General features: G+C 34.1%; 1 protein-coding gene across 4 annotated transcripts in view; it reads right to left on the bottom strand.

Annotated features, from left to right (window-relative positions):
- Positions 1–13,654, bottom strand: part of cdh4 (cadherin 4, type 1, R-cadherin (retinal)) — a 473,468-nt gene that overhangs the window by 184,623 nt on the left and 275,191 nt on the right. For all 4 annotated transcript variants that reach the window (XM_073915480.1, XM_073915481.1, XM_068224104.2 and 1 more), the window contains one exon: positions 8,287–8,513. In XM_073915480.1, the coding sequence (XP_073771581.1) occupies positions 8,287–8,382 (96 nt within the window). In that variant the 5' untranslated portion in view covers positions 8,383–8,513. The remainder of the gene's footprint in view (positions 1–8,286; positions 8,514–13,654) is intronic.

Raw genomic sequence — 13,654 nt, 5'->3', positions numbered from 1 at the left:
GAGCTGCAGCACCTCGTCTTGACCATGTCTACATGTCTAAATGCATTGAGTCGCTGCCATGTGATTGGCTGATTAGAAATTTGCGTTAATGAGCAGTTGGACAGGTGGACCTAATAAAGTGGCCGGTGAGTGTATCTCAGACATAATAAGAAATGGAAAAAAAAAAACCCAACAACTTTCAATTTATTTTTCCCAGTGAACAAGAACACACAAATGAGCCCTGTGAACTGTCAAAAACATATTTATTGACTGGTGTAGTCTTTTCACAAAATAAACATTGTGGAATCAGTGGGCTGACTACTAAACAAATGACTCTTTCAATGTCTCTTTCTCTCCCTCTCTCTCCCTCTCCCTCTCTCTCTCTCTCTTTCTCTCTCTCTCTCTCTCTCTCTCTCTCTCTCTCTCTCTCTCTCTCTCTATCTATCTAAAAAAAATCATATGGGGTGCTTTTTATTGAATTAAAACCATTAGTAAAATCAGTAAATCAAATTTCTGAAGTGTTATGAGGCGGGTCTTTTTAGTGAATCAAAAAACACGAGACGAGAAAATTCTGAATTAGCTCATTTTAGTGAATACAAAATGAATAAGTAGTGTATCCAGATTGTAAAAAAAAGAAAAGTAAAAATTTTCTAAGCCAGATTCAACAAACATAACCGGTGTTTTTCCAAACAAAAGTATGATGGACAGTTGTTTAATCAAAATCATATTACAACTAGTGAACAATCTACAATCAAAATTGTTTTATGGTGTATTCTTTTAGTGAATCAAAAATCTATTATACATATTAACAAGTGCTCTTAATTAAACCACTCTTTTGATTTTGATTCACTTGAATGAAACGGCTCAGACAAAAATTCAAGCAATTCAGCTCTTTTTTTTATCACTTGCAACTGAGTTGTGCTATGAAATTCAAACCTTCAATCTGAGCAGATCCCAAAATCTGACAGATTGTTTTCTGACAGATTGTTCATAGGGCTGTACAGTATGCTTTTGGTAAAGAAAACAGAACTAATGACTCCTGAACATTATTCCCAGCACACATGAATTCCAAACTCCTGCTTCGGGCAGATGAGGCTCATATTAAGCTAAATGCCAGCCAAAAAACAGGCCTGGGTATTTTTAGACTTGAACCATCCAAAAGCAAGGAAACTTTGCTCAATAAAACATGTTAGGGGATACAGCGACTGCACTGTTTTGCTGAACTCTAAAGCTCAGGCTGGAACTTAAAGGAGATCTGACAGAACAGACCAGAATGAAAGCTGAAAATGAATCAAACCAATAAAAGCCCTTCCATCCAGGCAAATGCCATGCTAGATGATAATGAAGAACATGTAACCCACTGACATTTACGCTCAGCTGAGGCACAAAGACTTGACGGATATCTTTGTTGATACACACTTGATAATAGCGAGCTTCAATATCAATCTCTTTCAAAGCATCTCTGATAGTTCAAAGTAACAAAAGACTTGCTTACTTTGAAACTGAGATGTTTTATTTTCTAATTACTTTTATGGTAAACGAGTTATGGCTGTGTGTGTACAGGTGTGTGTGCGTATGTGTGAGTGTGTCTTTTAAAATGATGTTGATCCCAAGTGCTAATTTCTATGCTAATTTCCCCAAGCTATAACCCCTGAATATATCTGCCTTTCAAATCAGCAGGTCAAAACAAGCTTAAATAAATGCTAGGAAAGTAAAAACTAAACATATTTTGACTTAAGGGAATTGTCAGACATCCTGTCAGCAGAAACAATTTAATGTAAGATGGCCATGATGTCTAACTAAAAAGGTTGAACGATAGTGTGGGATAGTTATCCCATAGTATTCTCGTTATATGTCATGAAAAATCATTGGATTTACAGTATTGAAATCTACAGTGCATATGATACTATTTAGAAAAACATTTTAGTGCAAATTATATTATTAAAAATAATAATTTTAATTAATACTAATTTAATTATTAAAGTAAGCAATTACATACAACCAAAACTTTGTTTATTTTTAAAGCTGTTATTAAGTAAAATCATATTAAAAACATACACATAAGCAAACACTAATTGATAATTAATGCACTAATTAAACAATAATTAAAATTTGTACTTTTTAGAAATTCAGAATTCAGAAATTTTTATTTAAAGGGTTTTTATTTTATTTAATACATTTTCTAATTTATTTAGATTTTTAAATGTTATTTATTTAATAAATGTGTGGAACAAAGATAATAAATAAATAAATAAATAAATAAATAAATAAATAAATAAATAAATAAATAAATAAATAAATAAATAAATAAATAAATGAATGAATGAATGAATGAATGAATGAATGAATGAATGAATAATGTATTTATTTCTTTAAAAAATACATAATGTAATAAACTATAATGTAATAAACATAGTTTGTCAGATCGTTTGTACGTCCTCATTTTGATACATGTTTTTTTTTCTTTTTTTAACCAAGAAGGTTCTAGATTACGAAGGCAAATACTGATTAAATCAGGGTTAAGATGTGTGGGGACTTTGGGGGTTTTATGATGTGGTCACATGTTTGTAGATTTTGCTCTGCTCTGCTGTTTCCTGCTCTGGAGCCTTTCTTCACTGTCTCTTCTGCTATCTGGCTCTCTCTTTGGGTTTTAGTCTCTGCTCACCCTCTCTCTCAGGTAACTTTAATTACATTTAAACTGGGTCCAATTAAAATCATATGTTTTTATCATTTCATGTTTAATAATTTTATACAGTTATTTTGTAACTATATCAGTTGTAAACATTTTGCAATTGTTTAGCAAATTATGGTCATTAAATCAATTCATTTTCAAGTATTCTGTGTATTACTTTTGATTTAACATTAACATTTAATTGCTTCATATTGTAATACAATACAATAAAGTAATAGCAATGCTCAATCACATTTTTTGCTATTAAAACTGCACTTATTTCAATTTTTAATAGAAGACTGCAGAAGGATGTTTTGATTAGAAATGTACAGTTTTTCACAATCGTACTTAAAATTTTTTTTAAGGCATTCAGTAAAACTACAGTTCAAACCGCTGTAGTTATAACCCATCCTCACAATGTCTTATTAGAAAGGTATAATGATGGTTTGGGATGGTAATACCACAGTATTTTCATTATACTGTATGCCAAGAAAAACCAGTGGATTTGCAATACTGAATGTTGCATAGTATTATTTAGTAGGGTTTTGTTTGTGCAAATGATATTATTAGAAATAACAATTTAAATTTAATTATAATTTTTTTTTATTATTACATAAAGCAATTAATACAATCAAAGCTATCATTGAGTAAAATCATATTCAATACCCACATGCACACACTAATTCCTAATTAATGCACCAATTCAACAATAATTTATACTTGTACTATCATAAAACTGTTTTTATTCACTAGGTTTTGATTTTACATGCTATAAAGGCATATAAAAGACAGCTTAAAACAGTGTTTCTCAACCACATTCCCGGAGGACCACCAACACTGCATGTTATAGATCTCTTCTTTGTCTGTTACACCTATTACAGGTCCTTCAGTCACTGCTAATGAGCTGATGATCTGAATCAGGTGTTTGATTAAGGAGACATGAAAATTGTGAAGAGCTGGTGGTCCTCCAGAAACATGGTTGAAAAACACTGGCTTAAAATACTTCAAAATGGCAAAACGCAAACAAAAAACAAAAACAATAGAAATCCACAATAGGTGTCTGAAGAAATTTTTGCAAAGATAAAACAAATAAATATATCAAATTAATTAAAAAAATGTATAGTTATTAAAAAAATCTGTACATCTGTACACAAAATACATTGTTAGGCCATACTGTGATAAATTTTAATAAAAGGCAAACCTCATTAATATTCATCAGCCAAACTAGTAAGTTTCACATTAATTCTGCCTTGGCATCACAGTGGCACAATTGTTAGCACGATCGCCTCACAGCAAGAAAGTTGCTGGTTTGGGCCCCGGCCCGGCTGACTCAGTTGGTATTTCTGAGTGGAGTCTGCAAGTTCTCACCGTGTTCGTGTGGGTTTCCTCTGGTGACTATGGTTGAATGAATAAGCTAAGTTTCCCAGTGTTGTGTTGTGTAAAACATATGCTGGGTAAGTTTGCGGTTCATTATGCTTTGGCGACCCCTGATTAATAAAGGGACTACGCTGAAAAGAAAATGAATGAAATAATTCTGCTTAGTTTGTCAGATTCTTTTTACGCCCTCATTTTGCTACTTCAGTGTCTAACTTTAGTAGAATTAGTTCACAGAAATCAAATACACATGACAGACAGAACTCAAACACATAAATAGCAGGAAAATGTCATCACACTGCGAAAGCTAAACTTAAATTTTATTTTGATAATTTATTTTTCATTAATTATTAATAGTCTCAACTAGGTCAGAGAGTAGCAAAGAGTCACATCTCCCCGAACACCCATGTATCTTCCGGCTTCATGTGTATGTGTGCGTGTGGTGTGTGTGTATGTGTGTGCGTTTGTCCTTCAGTAACCCGCCATAACCAGCAAGGAGACATTTCTCTAAACGGCATGCAGAAGGAGAGGACATGTGCGGGGTTAGGGACACGGGGATAGGGCTCGCCAGACCAGACTCCTGGATCCCTAGAGAACCTGAATTCCTGCCTCTCTGCTTGGCATTTCTAGGTCACTTTGGATGCCGAAACAGTCCGATGCCAGTGGGAAAGACATCTATATAAAGCCCGCACACCTCATCTGCTCTACACCAGAGCACAGGACATGAGCATGACAGCCACATGTATTAAAAGTTTAATGATACTTGCCAAGCAGGCCACATCGTGCTGAAAGTGTGCGTGTGTGTGTGTGTGTTGGGGAAATGACTTGGATGATTTATGACTGCTTTCATTTTATTTTGTATAAAAATTGCATTTGAGCATTCACTTTTGTAATCAGATTGCGACTTTTGGTGTGTTGCCAAAGGCTTTTGCGAAGCCTGTAAAAGCACTCGACAAGTGATGCATACATGAAACCGAATGTAATCAATTTAAAACGCGTAACTAGTTTTCAAATTCTGATGATTGCTTAAATGGAATAACATCTTGCTGTGCTATTGAATCTCGTTTCTTGCTGGTGCTATATGGGTAAATAATTAGGCTGAGACACACATCGCCTTCCCCCTGAAAAATCATGAACTCAATCGATGTAGGTTATTTCATGCACTCCATTACTTTTGAGCTGCTAAAGTTACTCTTGGCTTTTTACAACCAAAAATAAAGCCATAAATTAAGATGAATTGTCACAACAAAACAAAACAAACAAACAAAAAATTATAAACCCCACTATTTTTTTCATATATTTACTTGATTTATGATAAATTTAATCATCAATATTGTGAAATACTATTACTGTCCTATTGTTACATTTTACTAAAAAGTTATTATGATGTTATTTGATGGTATTACCATAGCGCATTCATTATATGCCATGATTAGTGTATTGCAAGCTACAGTATATTCACATACACTACATGACAAAAGTCTTGTCCTCAATCCTAGTTGTAAGAGCAACAAGTAATAATTGACTTCTAGTTGATCAATTGGAAAAGTGCAGAAGGTAGATTTATCTGATGAATCATCTTTTGAAATGCATCCCAATCATCACAAATACTGCAGAAGCCCTATTGGAACCCACATTGACCCAAGATTCTCACATAATCAGTCAAGTTTGGTGAAGGAAATATCATGGTTTGGGGTTACATTCAGGATCTGGAGAGTAGATGGCAACACCAACAGCCTGAGGTATCAAGACATTTGTGCTGCCCATTACATTACAAACCACAGGAGAGGACAAATTCTTCAGCAGGATAGCGCTCCTTCTCATGCTTCAGCATCTATATCAAAGTTCCTGATAGCAAAGAAGGTCAAGTTGCTCCAGGATTGGCCAGGGCAGTCACCAGACATGAACACTATTGAGCATGTCTGGGGTAAGATGAAGGAGGAGGCATTGAAGATGAATGCCATTCCAGATGACTTTACTAAGTTATTTAAGTCATTGCAGAGATGTATGGATGTACAGTAGTCTTCCAAACTCATGGAGAGTCATACACAATATTAATTCTTTTTCCACAGCACCATGACTTTATATGCTAAACTGGACATTATTTTTGTTAAGTGACAAGACATACTAAATAATCAAGGCATGATCATATTTTCTTTTTGGTAAATTAAGCATAATCTAGCTTAATTAGATAATAATAAGATAAAAAAAAATAATCTTTGCCTTTCATATAAGCCACTTCTGATACCAAATGATCAAGAAATCAAGTTATTTTTTGTTGTTCCTAAAACTTGGACAGGCGACAAGACGACAATAGTGTAGAGAAACTTTATCTCACAATAAAAAAGCTCACACACTGTAAAAAATGAATGCTCAAATTTGTTATATTTTGAGTTAAGTTAACATATCTGGATTGAATGTGCTGACATAACTTGCATATCAAATAACTTAACTACTTCAAATATCTGAGCTTTAAAAAATATGTGAAAATGAAAACAAATAAATTTTTAAATAAATTAATCCACTTTAAACGTGTATTTGCATGCGCTTTGTAGTTATATACTATTTAACTATTCATTTTTAATTATTGCACAATTTTTACTCAAATTTCTATTTGTTTTCTTTTGGATGATGACAGATGATGAACATCTTTCTAGAGGTTAGGAATTTAATTGTGCTGAATGGCTTGGTTGTCAAAATTTGGGCGAGTTTAGCATCAGTTTGGATGTTTTGAAAACGTATTTTTTGTTAAATATTTAACTAAAAAACAGAAATGTTTGCACATCTGGGATTCTTAAAGGCAGGTGCTTGGTCTAAAACAAACACAGTGGAAAAGGTCAAAAGAAAAGTTTTATTGTAACAGATTTTCAACCTATGTGGTCTTAATCAGGTGAAGACCATTTAGCTTGAAACGATATTACAATAAAGCATTTTTTGAGAGCTAATGTGGCAGTGTGCCAAATATTTAACTAAAACCAAGTGTGTGTACTTGTTTATCATTTTTGGTATTTTTGTGCGTTCGGGAGGGTTTTGGACAGTTTGGGCTGGAAACATTTAAGTGTATCTGGGAACACTGACCGCCTTTTTCTTATTGTAATGTTGTGGGGTGTGTTTGTCTAAGGTTATTCTAAGATACCTGTTCTTTGGTGAAATTTGTTTTTGGAGACTTAGAAACTTGTTTTTAGGTATAGGGTTACATTGTGGCTCAGTAGTTACACTGTCGCCTTACAGCAAAAAGGTCGCTGGTTCGAGTCCCAACTGTGCTAGCTAGCATTTCTATGTGAAGTTTGCATGTTTGCATGGGTTTCCTCTGAGTGCTCCAGTTTCCCCCACAGCCCAAAGACATGTTATAAGTCAACTGAATAAACAAAATTGGCTGTGTATGTGTGAATGAGAGAGAACTTCAATTTTCAAGTTCACTAAACTTAGACCACGTCCATTGCACTTGTATTGTCAAGGCAGCACCTTCACTTAATTTTTTTTAATTTGAAACAACTCAAATTATTTTACAGTGCAAAAGTGGGCATACAGTTGTATTCATTTCTTTTTCTGGCTTTCTGTCTGTGTCTGTCTGTGTGTCTGTTTTCTGTGTATTTCTGTTTTCAATAATTTCAGGCTTGACTGCATATATATATATATATATATATATATATATATATATATATATATATATATATATATATATATATATATATATATATATATATATATATACACACACACATACATACATACATACATATATATATATATATATATATATATATATATATATATATATATATATATATATATATATATATATATATATATATATATATATATATATATACATGCATACACACACACACACACATACATACATACATACATACAGTCAAGCCTGAAATTATCTCACATGATAAAATTGACAGAGATTTCAGAATTTCAGAAGCATTGCAAATTTACTTAGGTTACATTGAAACGAGCATTTTTTAAATAATAAACAAATAAATAAATAAATAAATAAATAAATAAATAAGAGGGAAAAAGTAATTAGGGGGATTAATAAATTATTAATAATATGCTGCCAGTGTATGAATCGTGTACTTCCTAAAAAGTGCATGTTATCCGAGTACAAGCATTTTTAAAATGTGATATAATCTAATTAGAAGAACTAAAGTACTTTAAAGTATATTACATGATTTAGCTACTAGTGAGTGAGTGCAGAAAACAATAGTCAAAAATAATACTTGACATAAATGACAAAAAAAGGTTCTTGCCTGGTTAAAAGGAGGTGAAAGTGGGTGTCCGGCGAGGGCCAGTTTAACAGTGGTCTCCCAGATATACTCTCCTGCTCTGTCTCTGGCTGTCACCATGAACTGGATGGGTTCTGTTAGATTCGTCACATCTTGCTCTGCGTAAAGAGAGCCATCAGGCCGAACGCTGAACTTTGGGTCACTGCTCTCAAAAGAAAGCTCCTCTATTCGGTGACAGGTTTCAAACTTCACTGCAGGGAAAAAATAAAAGAAAGAGAAGCATAAAGTGTGAGAAAAACAAAATAACAATGAAAGTATTATTGCTGACAGACTTTAAAATTGGTTTAATATGATCTTTCATGCTCTTATTCATACATTTGTCAAGGTCTATTTCCCCGGCTTATTAAATAAAACATCAAGACTATATACGATACAAAATAAATAGAACAAACTGTAGTTATTACAGTTAAAGCGAGCAGCATATTATTGATTCTTCATTCAGAGTCACACAGACCAATAACTAAATAAAATGAATTATATATCTAATAAATCATGGACTAAATCCAATACTATAAGTAATGTACTGAGGAAAATGTGTAAGGAACACAAAGTACTACTTATATAATGTGCAAAAAGACAAACATTTCTTCAATTCTTGCAATTTAAAACATTAATCATGTTTGCAACATCATCAAAACTTAAACAAATATATGAAATAGTGGGAAATGTTTGGTCAAGTGACCTTCCTAAGAGTTGGAGAAGGTCAACTGCCAGAATCATTGCTCATTAAAACATTTTCTGATGATGCAAACCCGAGTAGTGCAGGATTTATATATTTTTTTAGCTTGTAAAGTTCTTATGCAAACCGAGTGAGCTAATTTAAGCTTCTGTTTGCAACAGATTCCTGACAGAGGAAGTGTTAAAATTCAGTTTCTTTTAAAACAAGTGAACAGAATGAGTAAGTCATATGCTTTTTTCTCGCTATGGTTGTTTGGAAATGGTTCTGGTCAACAACAGCAGATGGTCCGTTCAGCTACACCTGAGGGAAAGTTCCACAGCTTCAGCTCTACTTAAAGTGAACGAGCGAGCAAGCGAGAGGGAGAGAGAGGGAGAGCGAGCCATGTGCCACGTCTAGATTAATCACAGTTTAAATATTAGAGCTCTCTTTTACATTCACCAGAAGTTCAGTTCTGAAACTTAAGTAGATCATCTGTACTCTAAGTACTGAATGTGGGACACTGCAGCTAGTTTTAACAATTTGAATACTTCTCAGGGTACACTAAGTTATTCTCAGGGTACAATAAGTATTTCTTTTGCATTTAATAGACACTTTTTTATGTAAACCAATCAGCATTTAATTAAGTCTATACATTCCATGGGAATCAAACTAGTGACCTCGGCACTGTTATAACGATGTCTTGCTGTTTATTGTATATTTAGATGTTTGCATTTAATAGTAAATAGCATACACAGTGGCTGACATTGCATTTTAGATAAGGATTCAATTACAATCATGCATTCTATGGGAATTATACTCATGACTTTGGCATGGCTGTAATTTAATGTTCTACACTTCTACACTAATTATTTAATTAGGACAGTAAGGTCTGAATTTGCTCAGACAATAGTCTTGTCACTTAATAGAAATAATGTACAGTATAGAATAAAAAGCCGCGGTGCAGTGGAAAAAGAATGGATGTTGTGTATGACTCCCCATGAGCTTGGCCAACTACATTTATACATCTCTGCAATGACTCAAATAACTTATTAGTAAAGCCATCTGGAATGGCAAAGAAAGCTCCCAGAGTTCATCAAGATTCTTTGGATACATCTTTAATGCCTTCTCCTTCATCTTACCCCAGGCATGCTCAATAATGTTTATGTCTGTTGACTAGGCTGGCCAATCTTGGAGCACCTTGACCTTCTTTGCTTGCAGGAACTTTGATGTTGAGGCTGAAGTCTGAGAAGGAGCGCTATCCTGCTAAAGAATTTGCCCTCTTCTGTGGTTTGTAATGTAATGAGCAGCACAAATGTCTTGATACCTCAGGTTGTTGATGTTGCCATCCACTCTGCAGATCTCTCGCACACCCCCATACTGAATGTAACCCCAAACCATGATTTTCCCTTCACCAAACTTGACTGAATTCTGTGAAAATATCGGATCAGTGTGGGTTCTAATAGGTCTTCTGCAGTATGTGTGATGATTGGAATGCAGTTCGACAGATGATTCATCAGATAAATCAAAACATATTAAGATCAATTAAAAGTAAAGTTATTATTTGTTGCTCCTACAACTGGAAACAATGGCAAGATTTTGTCAGGTAGTGTACTGTTTGAGCTTTGAAAAACATATATTTTATTCAAATTAATTATCAGTCTTTTTAAGGATACACAAATCATATAGTTAGTGCAAAGTTTACTGTTTGATATACATTTACTTGTATGAATTAAATACTTTTATTTGAAGTCTTTTAGTTATCAGCTAAATTTGCACTCATGCATTCAACTAATATTTTGTTCAAAGCGACAAACATTGTATTTATGAATTTACCAATCTATGTTTATTTACTCAAAGTTAATTAATTGCATTCAAGGTAGACATTTTGTCAGTCCTTGCTTTCCTCAAAAAATTATCCCATAACCCTGTCCTTGACAGCACAGCTGTTCACTTTCTGAGCTACATTTATGTATGCATTTCATAGACCCAAACTGACTTTCTGCAATTAACATAGCAACTAGGGTACATACTTTATTAAGTTTACATAAATCACATGATTTTGTCATTGCTACCATAATGTTCTGATGCTTTTTTGAATACTTTTCATTCTAATATTGCAATGCAAAATAATTTACAGCTAAAACATTATACTGAAGGACAGAATGTTACACAGAGAAACCCAAGGACAGAAGGCTTTTCAATCTAGAGTCAGTGATCTAAAACCACTAGAGAAAATACAGTTTTGAGACACAGTGCTTATGACAACTAACTCCATTCTCCCCCATGCATTAGAGACACTTCAGTTGCATATTGTTCTGATTGTGTTCAGAACTGTGGTCTTCCAGACTTCCAGTACTAGAGGGTTAAAGCGTTCCAAATAGATTTGAGTGCCGCTTCTCTCATTTCTTTCTTTCCCCAGGATTGAAAAGAAAGAAGGATGGAACTAAAATCACTTCCTACTGATTTTATCTCCCTTCCACAATCCCACCGATAACAAGACAAATTGATTTCATAAATCACCATGGAACCAGGTCACTTGTTAGGAGTGCTGGCGAAATGTAAAAAAAAAATATATATATATAGAAAAATGTGCCATGAAATATCTTGCACGACAAGCCTTTTATCAAGCCATCTATCCAATTTGCCACACGGTTTCCTGCCAGAAGATGCACCAAAACAACAGGCTAATAAAGCGGAGAATCCATTTCACCAATTGCAGCATGGCTCACTGAACGTTCCAGAATTTTGTCTGGTGAATAATTGCAAATGGGAGGGGAAGAGGCTCATACACAGTTTTCAGAAAGAGCATCAAACCACTTACACACAAAATAAAACAAAAAAACACGCTCTGTACTTTAACAAGCTCTGCTCAAAATGGAAAAACAAAGTGCATCATACAGGAAAAATCACAACTGTTTATTCCATCAGGCCTCCTGAAGACGTCTAGAATCGAGAATCTGAGTGATTTTGCTGTTTGGCAACCGTCGCAAATGGTCTGAATGGACTAATTGCAGCATGTTGTTGATGGAAAAAAAATAAAGTTAATTCAACCCCCACCCCCCATTCCTTACTGAGCATCAACAAAAACATCTGCCAGCAGGGAAAGATTAAAAAACACACTCATGATAAAAAAGAGAGATGGATGTTTTTGTGAAGCAACAACGGCAGTCAATGTTTTTGTAAATTAGGCTAATTTGCGTTAATGGAATGAGCTAATTATTGTCATTGATGGCTTTTTGTCACTCTACAACTGACACACAGAGGACAAACCTCTGGATCAAAGGACAGAAATCAAGCCTTGAGTGTTCGCATAAGAATAATCACTGGATTCACAGAAGCTGCCCCTTAAGATTGTTCTGTTGGATCCGGATGCTAGCAGGAGAAACACTGAAAAGGTCAGCATCAATGTGTTGCTAAAAAATCCCAACTACACTTACAGTACGTCTGCTGTAATGTCATTGCGGATAGTGCGGATTATGCATTCACCCACATACTGCATCAACTGCTTTATTTACAAGGTTTATTAATGCAGCATTGAAGATTGCAGCCTATTAGATGCTTCCATTGAGCGCATAAATGCAGTGACCAATGAGGACATGCTCACTGACTGCATTCTGTACTCGTGAAAATGTTACAAATAGCATATTAATTCAAATAATATGTTCACTGTGCAGTGTAGACAGAGTTGGGTAACACTTTACTTAAAGGGGTGTTCATAAGACTGTGAATAAACCTTTATAATTATGACATGTTAGGAGATTTTATGCATGCATATAACAACTGTCATTAGGAGTCTTGCTCAATTATGACATTTTCAATGAAAAGATAACAATGTTTGTCATGAAAACTTGACAATACCGAGGCAACAAAACTTGTCAAAAATCTGCCATGAAGCCATTATGAATGTGTCATGAATTTTATAAGACAATCATTATTTTTTTAACCTCAACTACAGTGGTACAAGCTAAATTTTTCATTAAAATGTAATTAAATAATAATGGGTGCATTAAATGATTTGACAGAGTAGTGACACTTTCAATAAGGCATGTTAATGACAAATACAGTTTGTTCCATTTAAAACGTCATTAGAATAATGACACAATTATAATGCCTCATGACCAGTGTTGGGCAATAACGCGTTACTAGTAATGCATTACTGTAACGGCCTTACTTTTGACAGTTACTATTACAGTAACGCATTACTTTTTTAAATATATTAACCCTGTTACCAATACAATATGATGCATTATTTGGTTAATTAATTAATTTTGGCTGCAGTCTAGCCTACATCTTCCTGCTTACATTGCCGACGCATTGTGGGATTGGTGGATGCCAACCAACCACTGTAAAGAAGACATGTTGTGTATGAGGCGCCAGACTGGACAAAAGTAAAGCAAAAGCAGAGTGACCGGGTGACACGTGAGGTAGGCAGATTGAGCGCAGGAAAGTGATCGAGAGACAATTAACGTTTCTATTATTAATCACTATTGTTAATACTACTATGTTTGTTGTTTAAAATAAATAAGCACACATTTGTTATCTGTATAACATAATTGATTTGTTAGACACGGGTGACAAAATTCTGTTATATTTCAGAACACGTTATTTAAAATGTTTGGTGCAGTATTGCTCAAAAAAATGCTGTCATTTTTTTTTTATTGCTAAACATATTTT

The sequence above is a fragment of the Danio rerio genome, chromosome 11 (genome assembly GCF_049306965.1).
Source record: "Danio rerio strain Tuebingen ecotype United States chromosome 11, GRCz12tu, whole genome shotgun sequence".
Taxonomy (NCBI): Eukaryota; Metazoa; Chordata; class Actinopteri; order Cypriniformes; family Danionidae; genus Danio; species Danio rerio.
The sequence above is the reverse complement of the archived record's forward strand: the minus strand, read 5'-3'. Positions and strand labels throughout refer to the sequence as shown.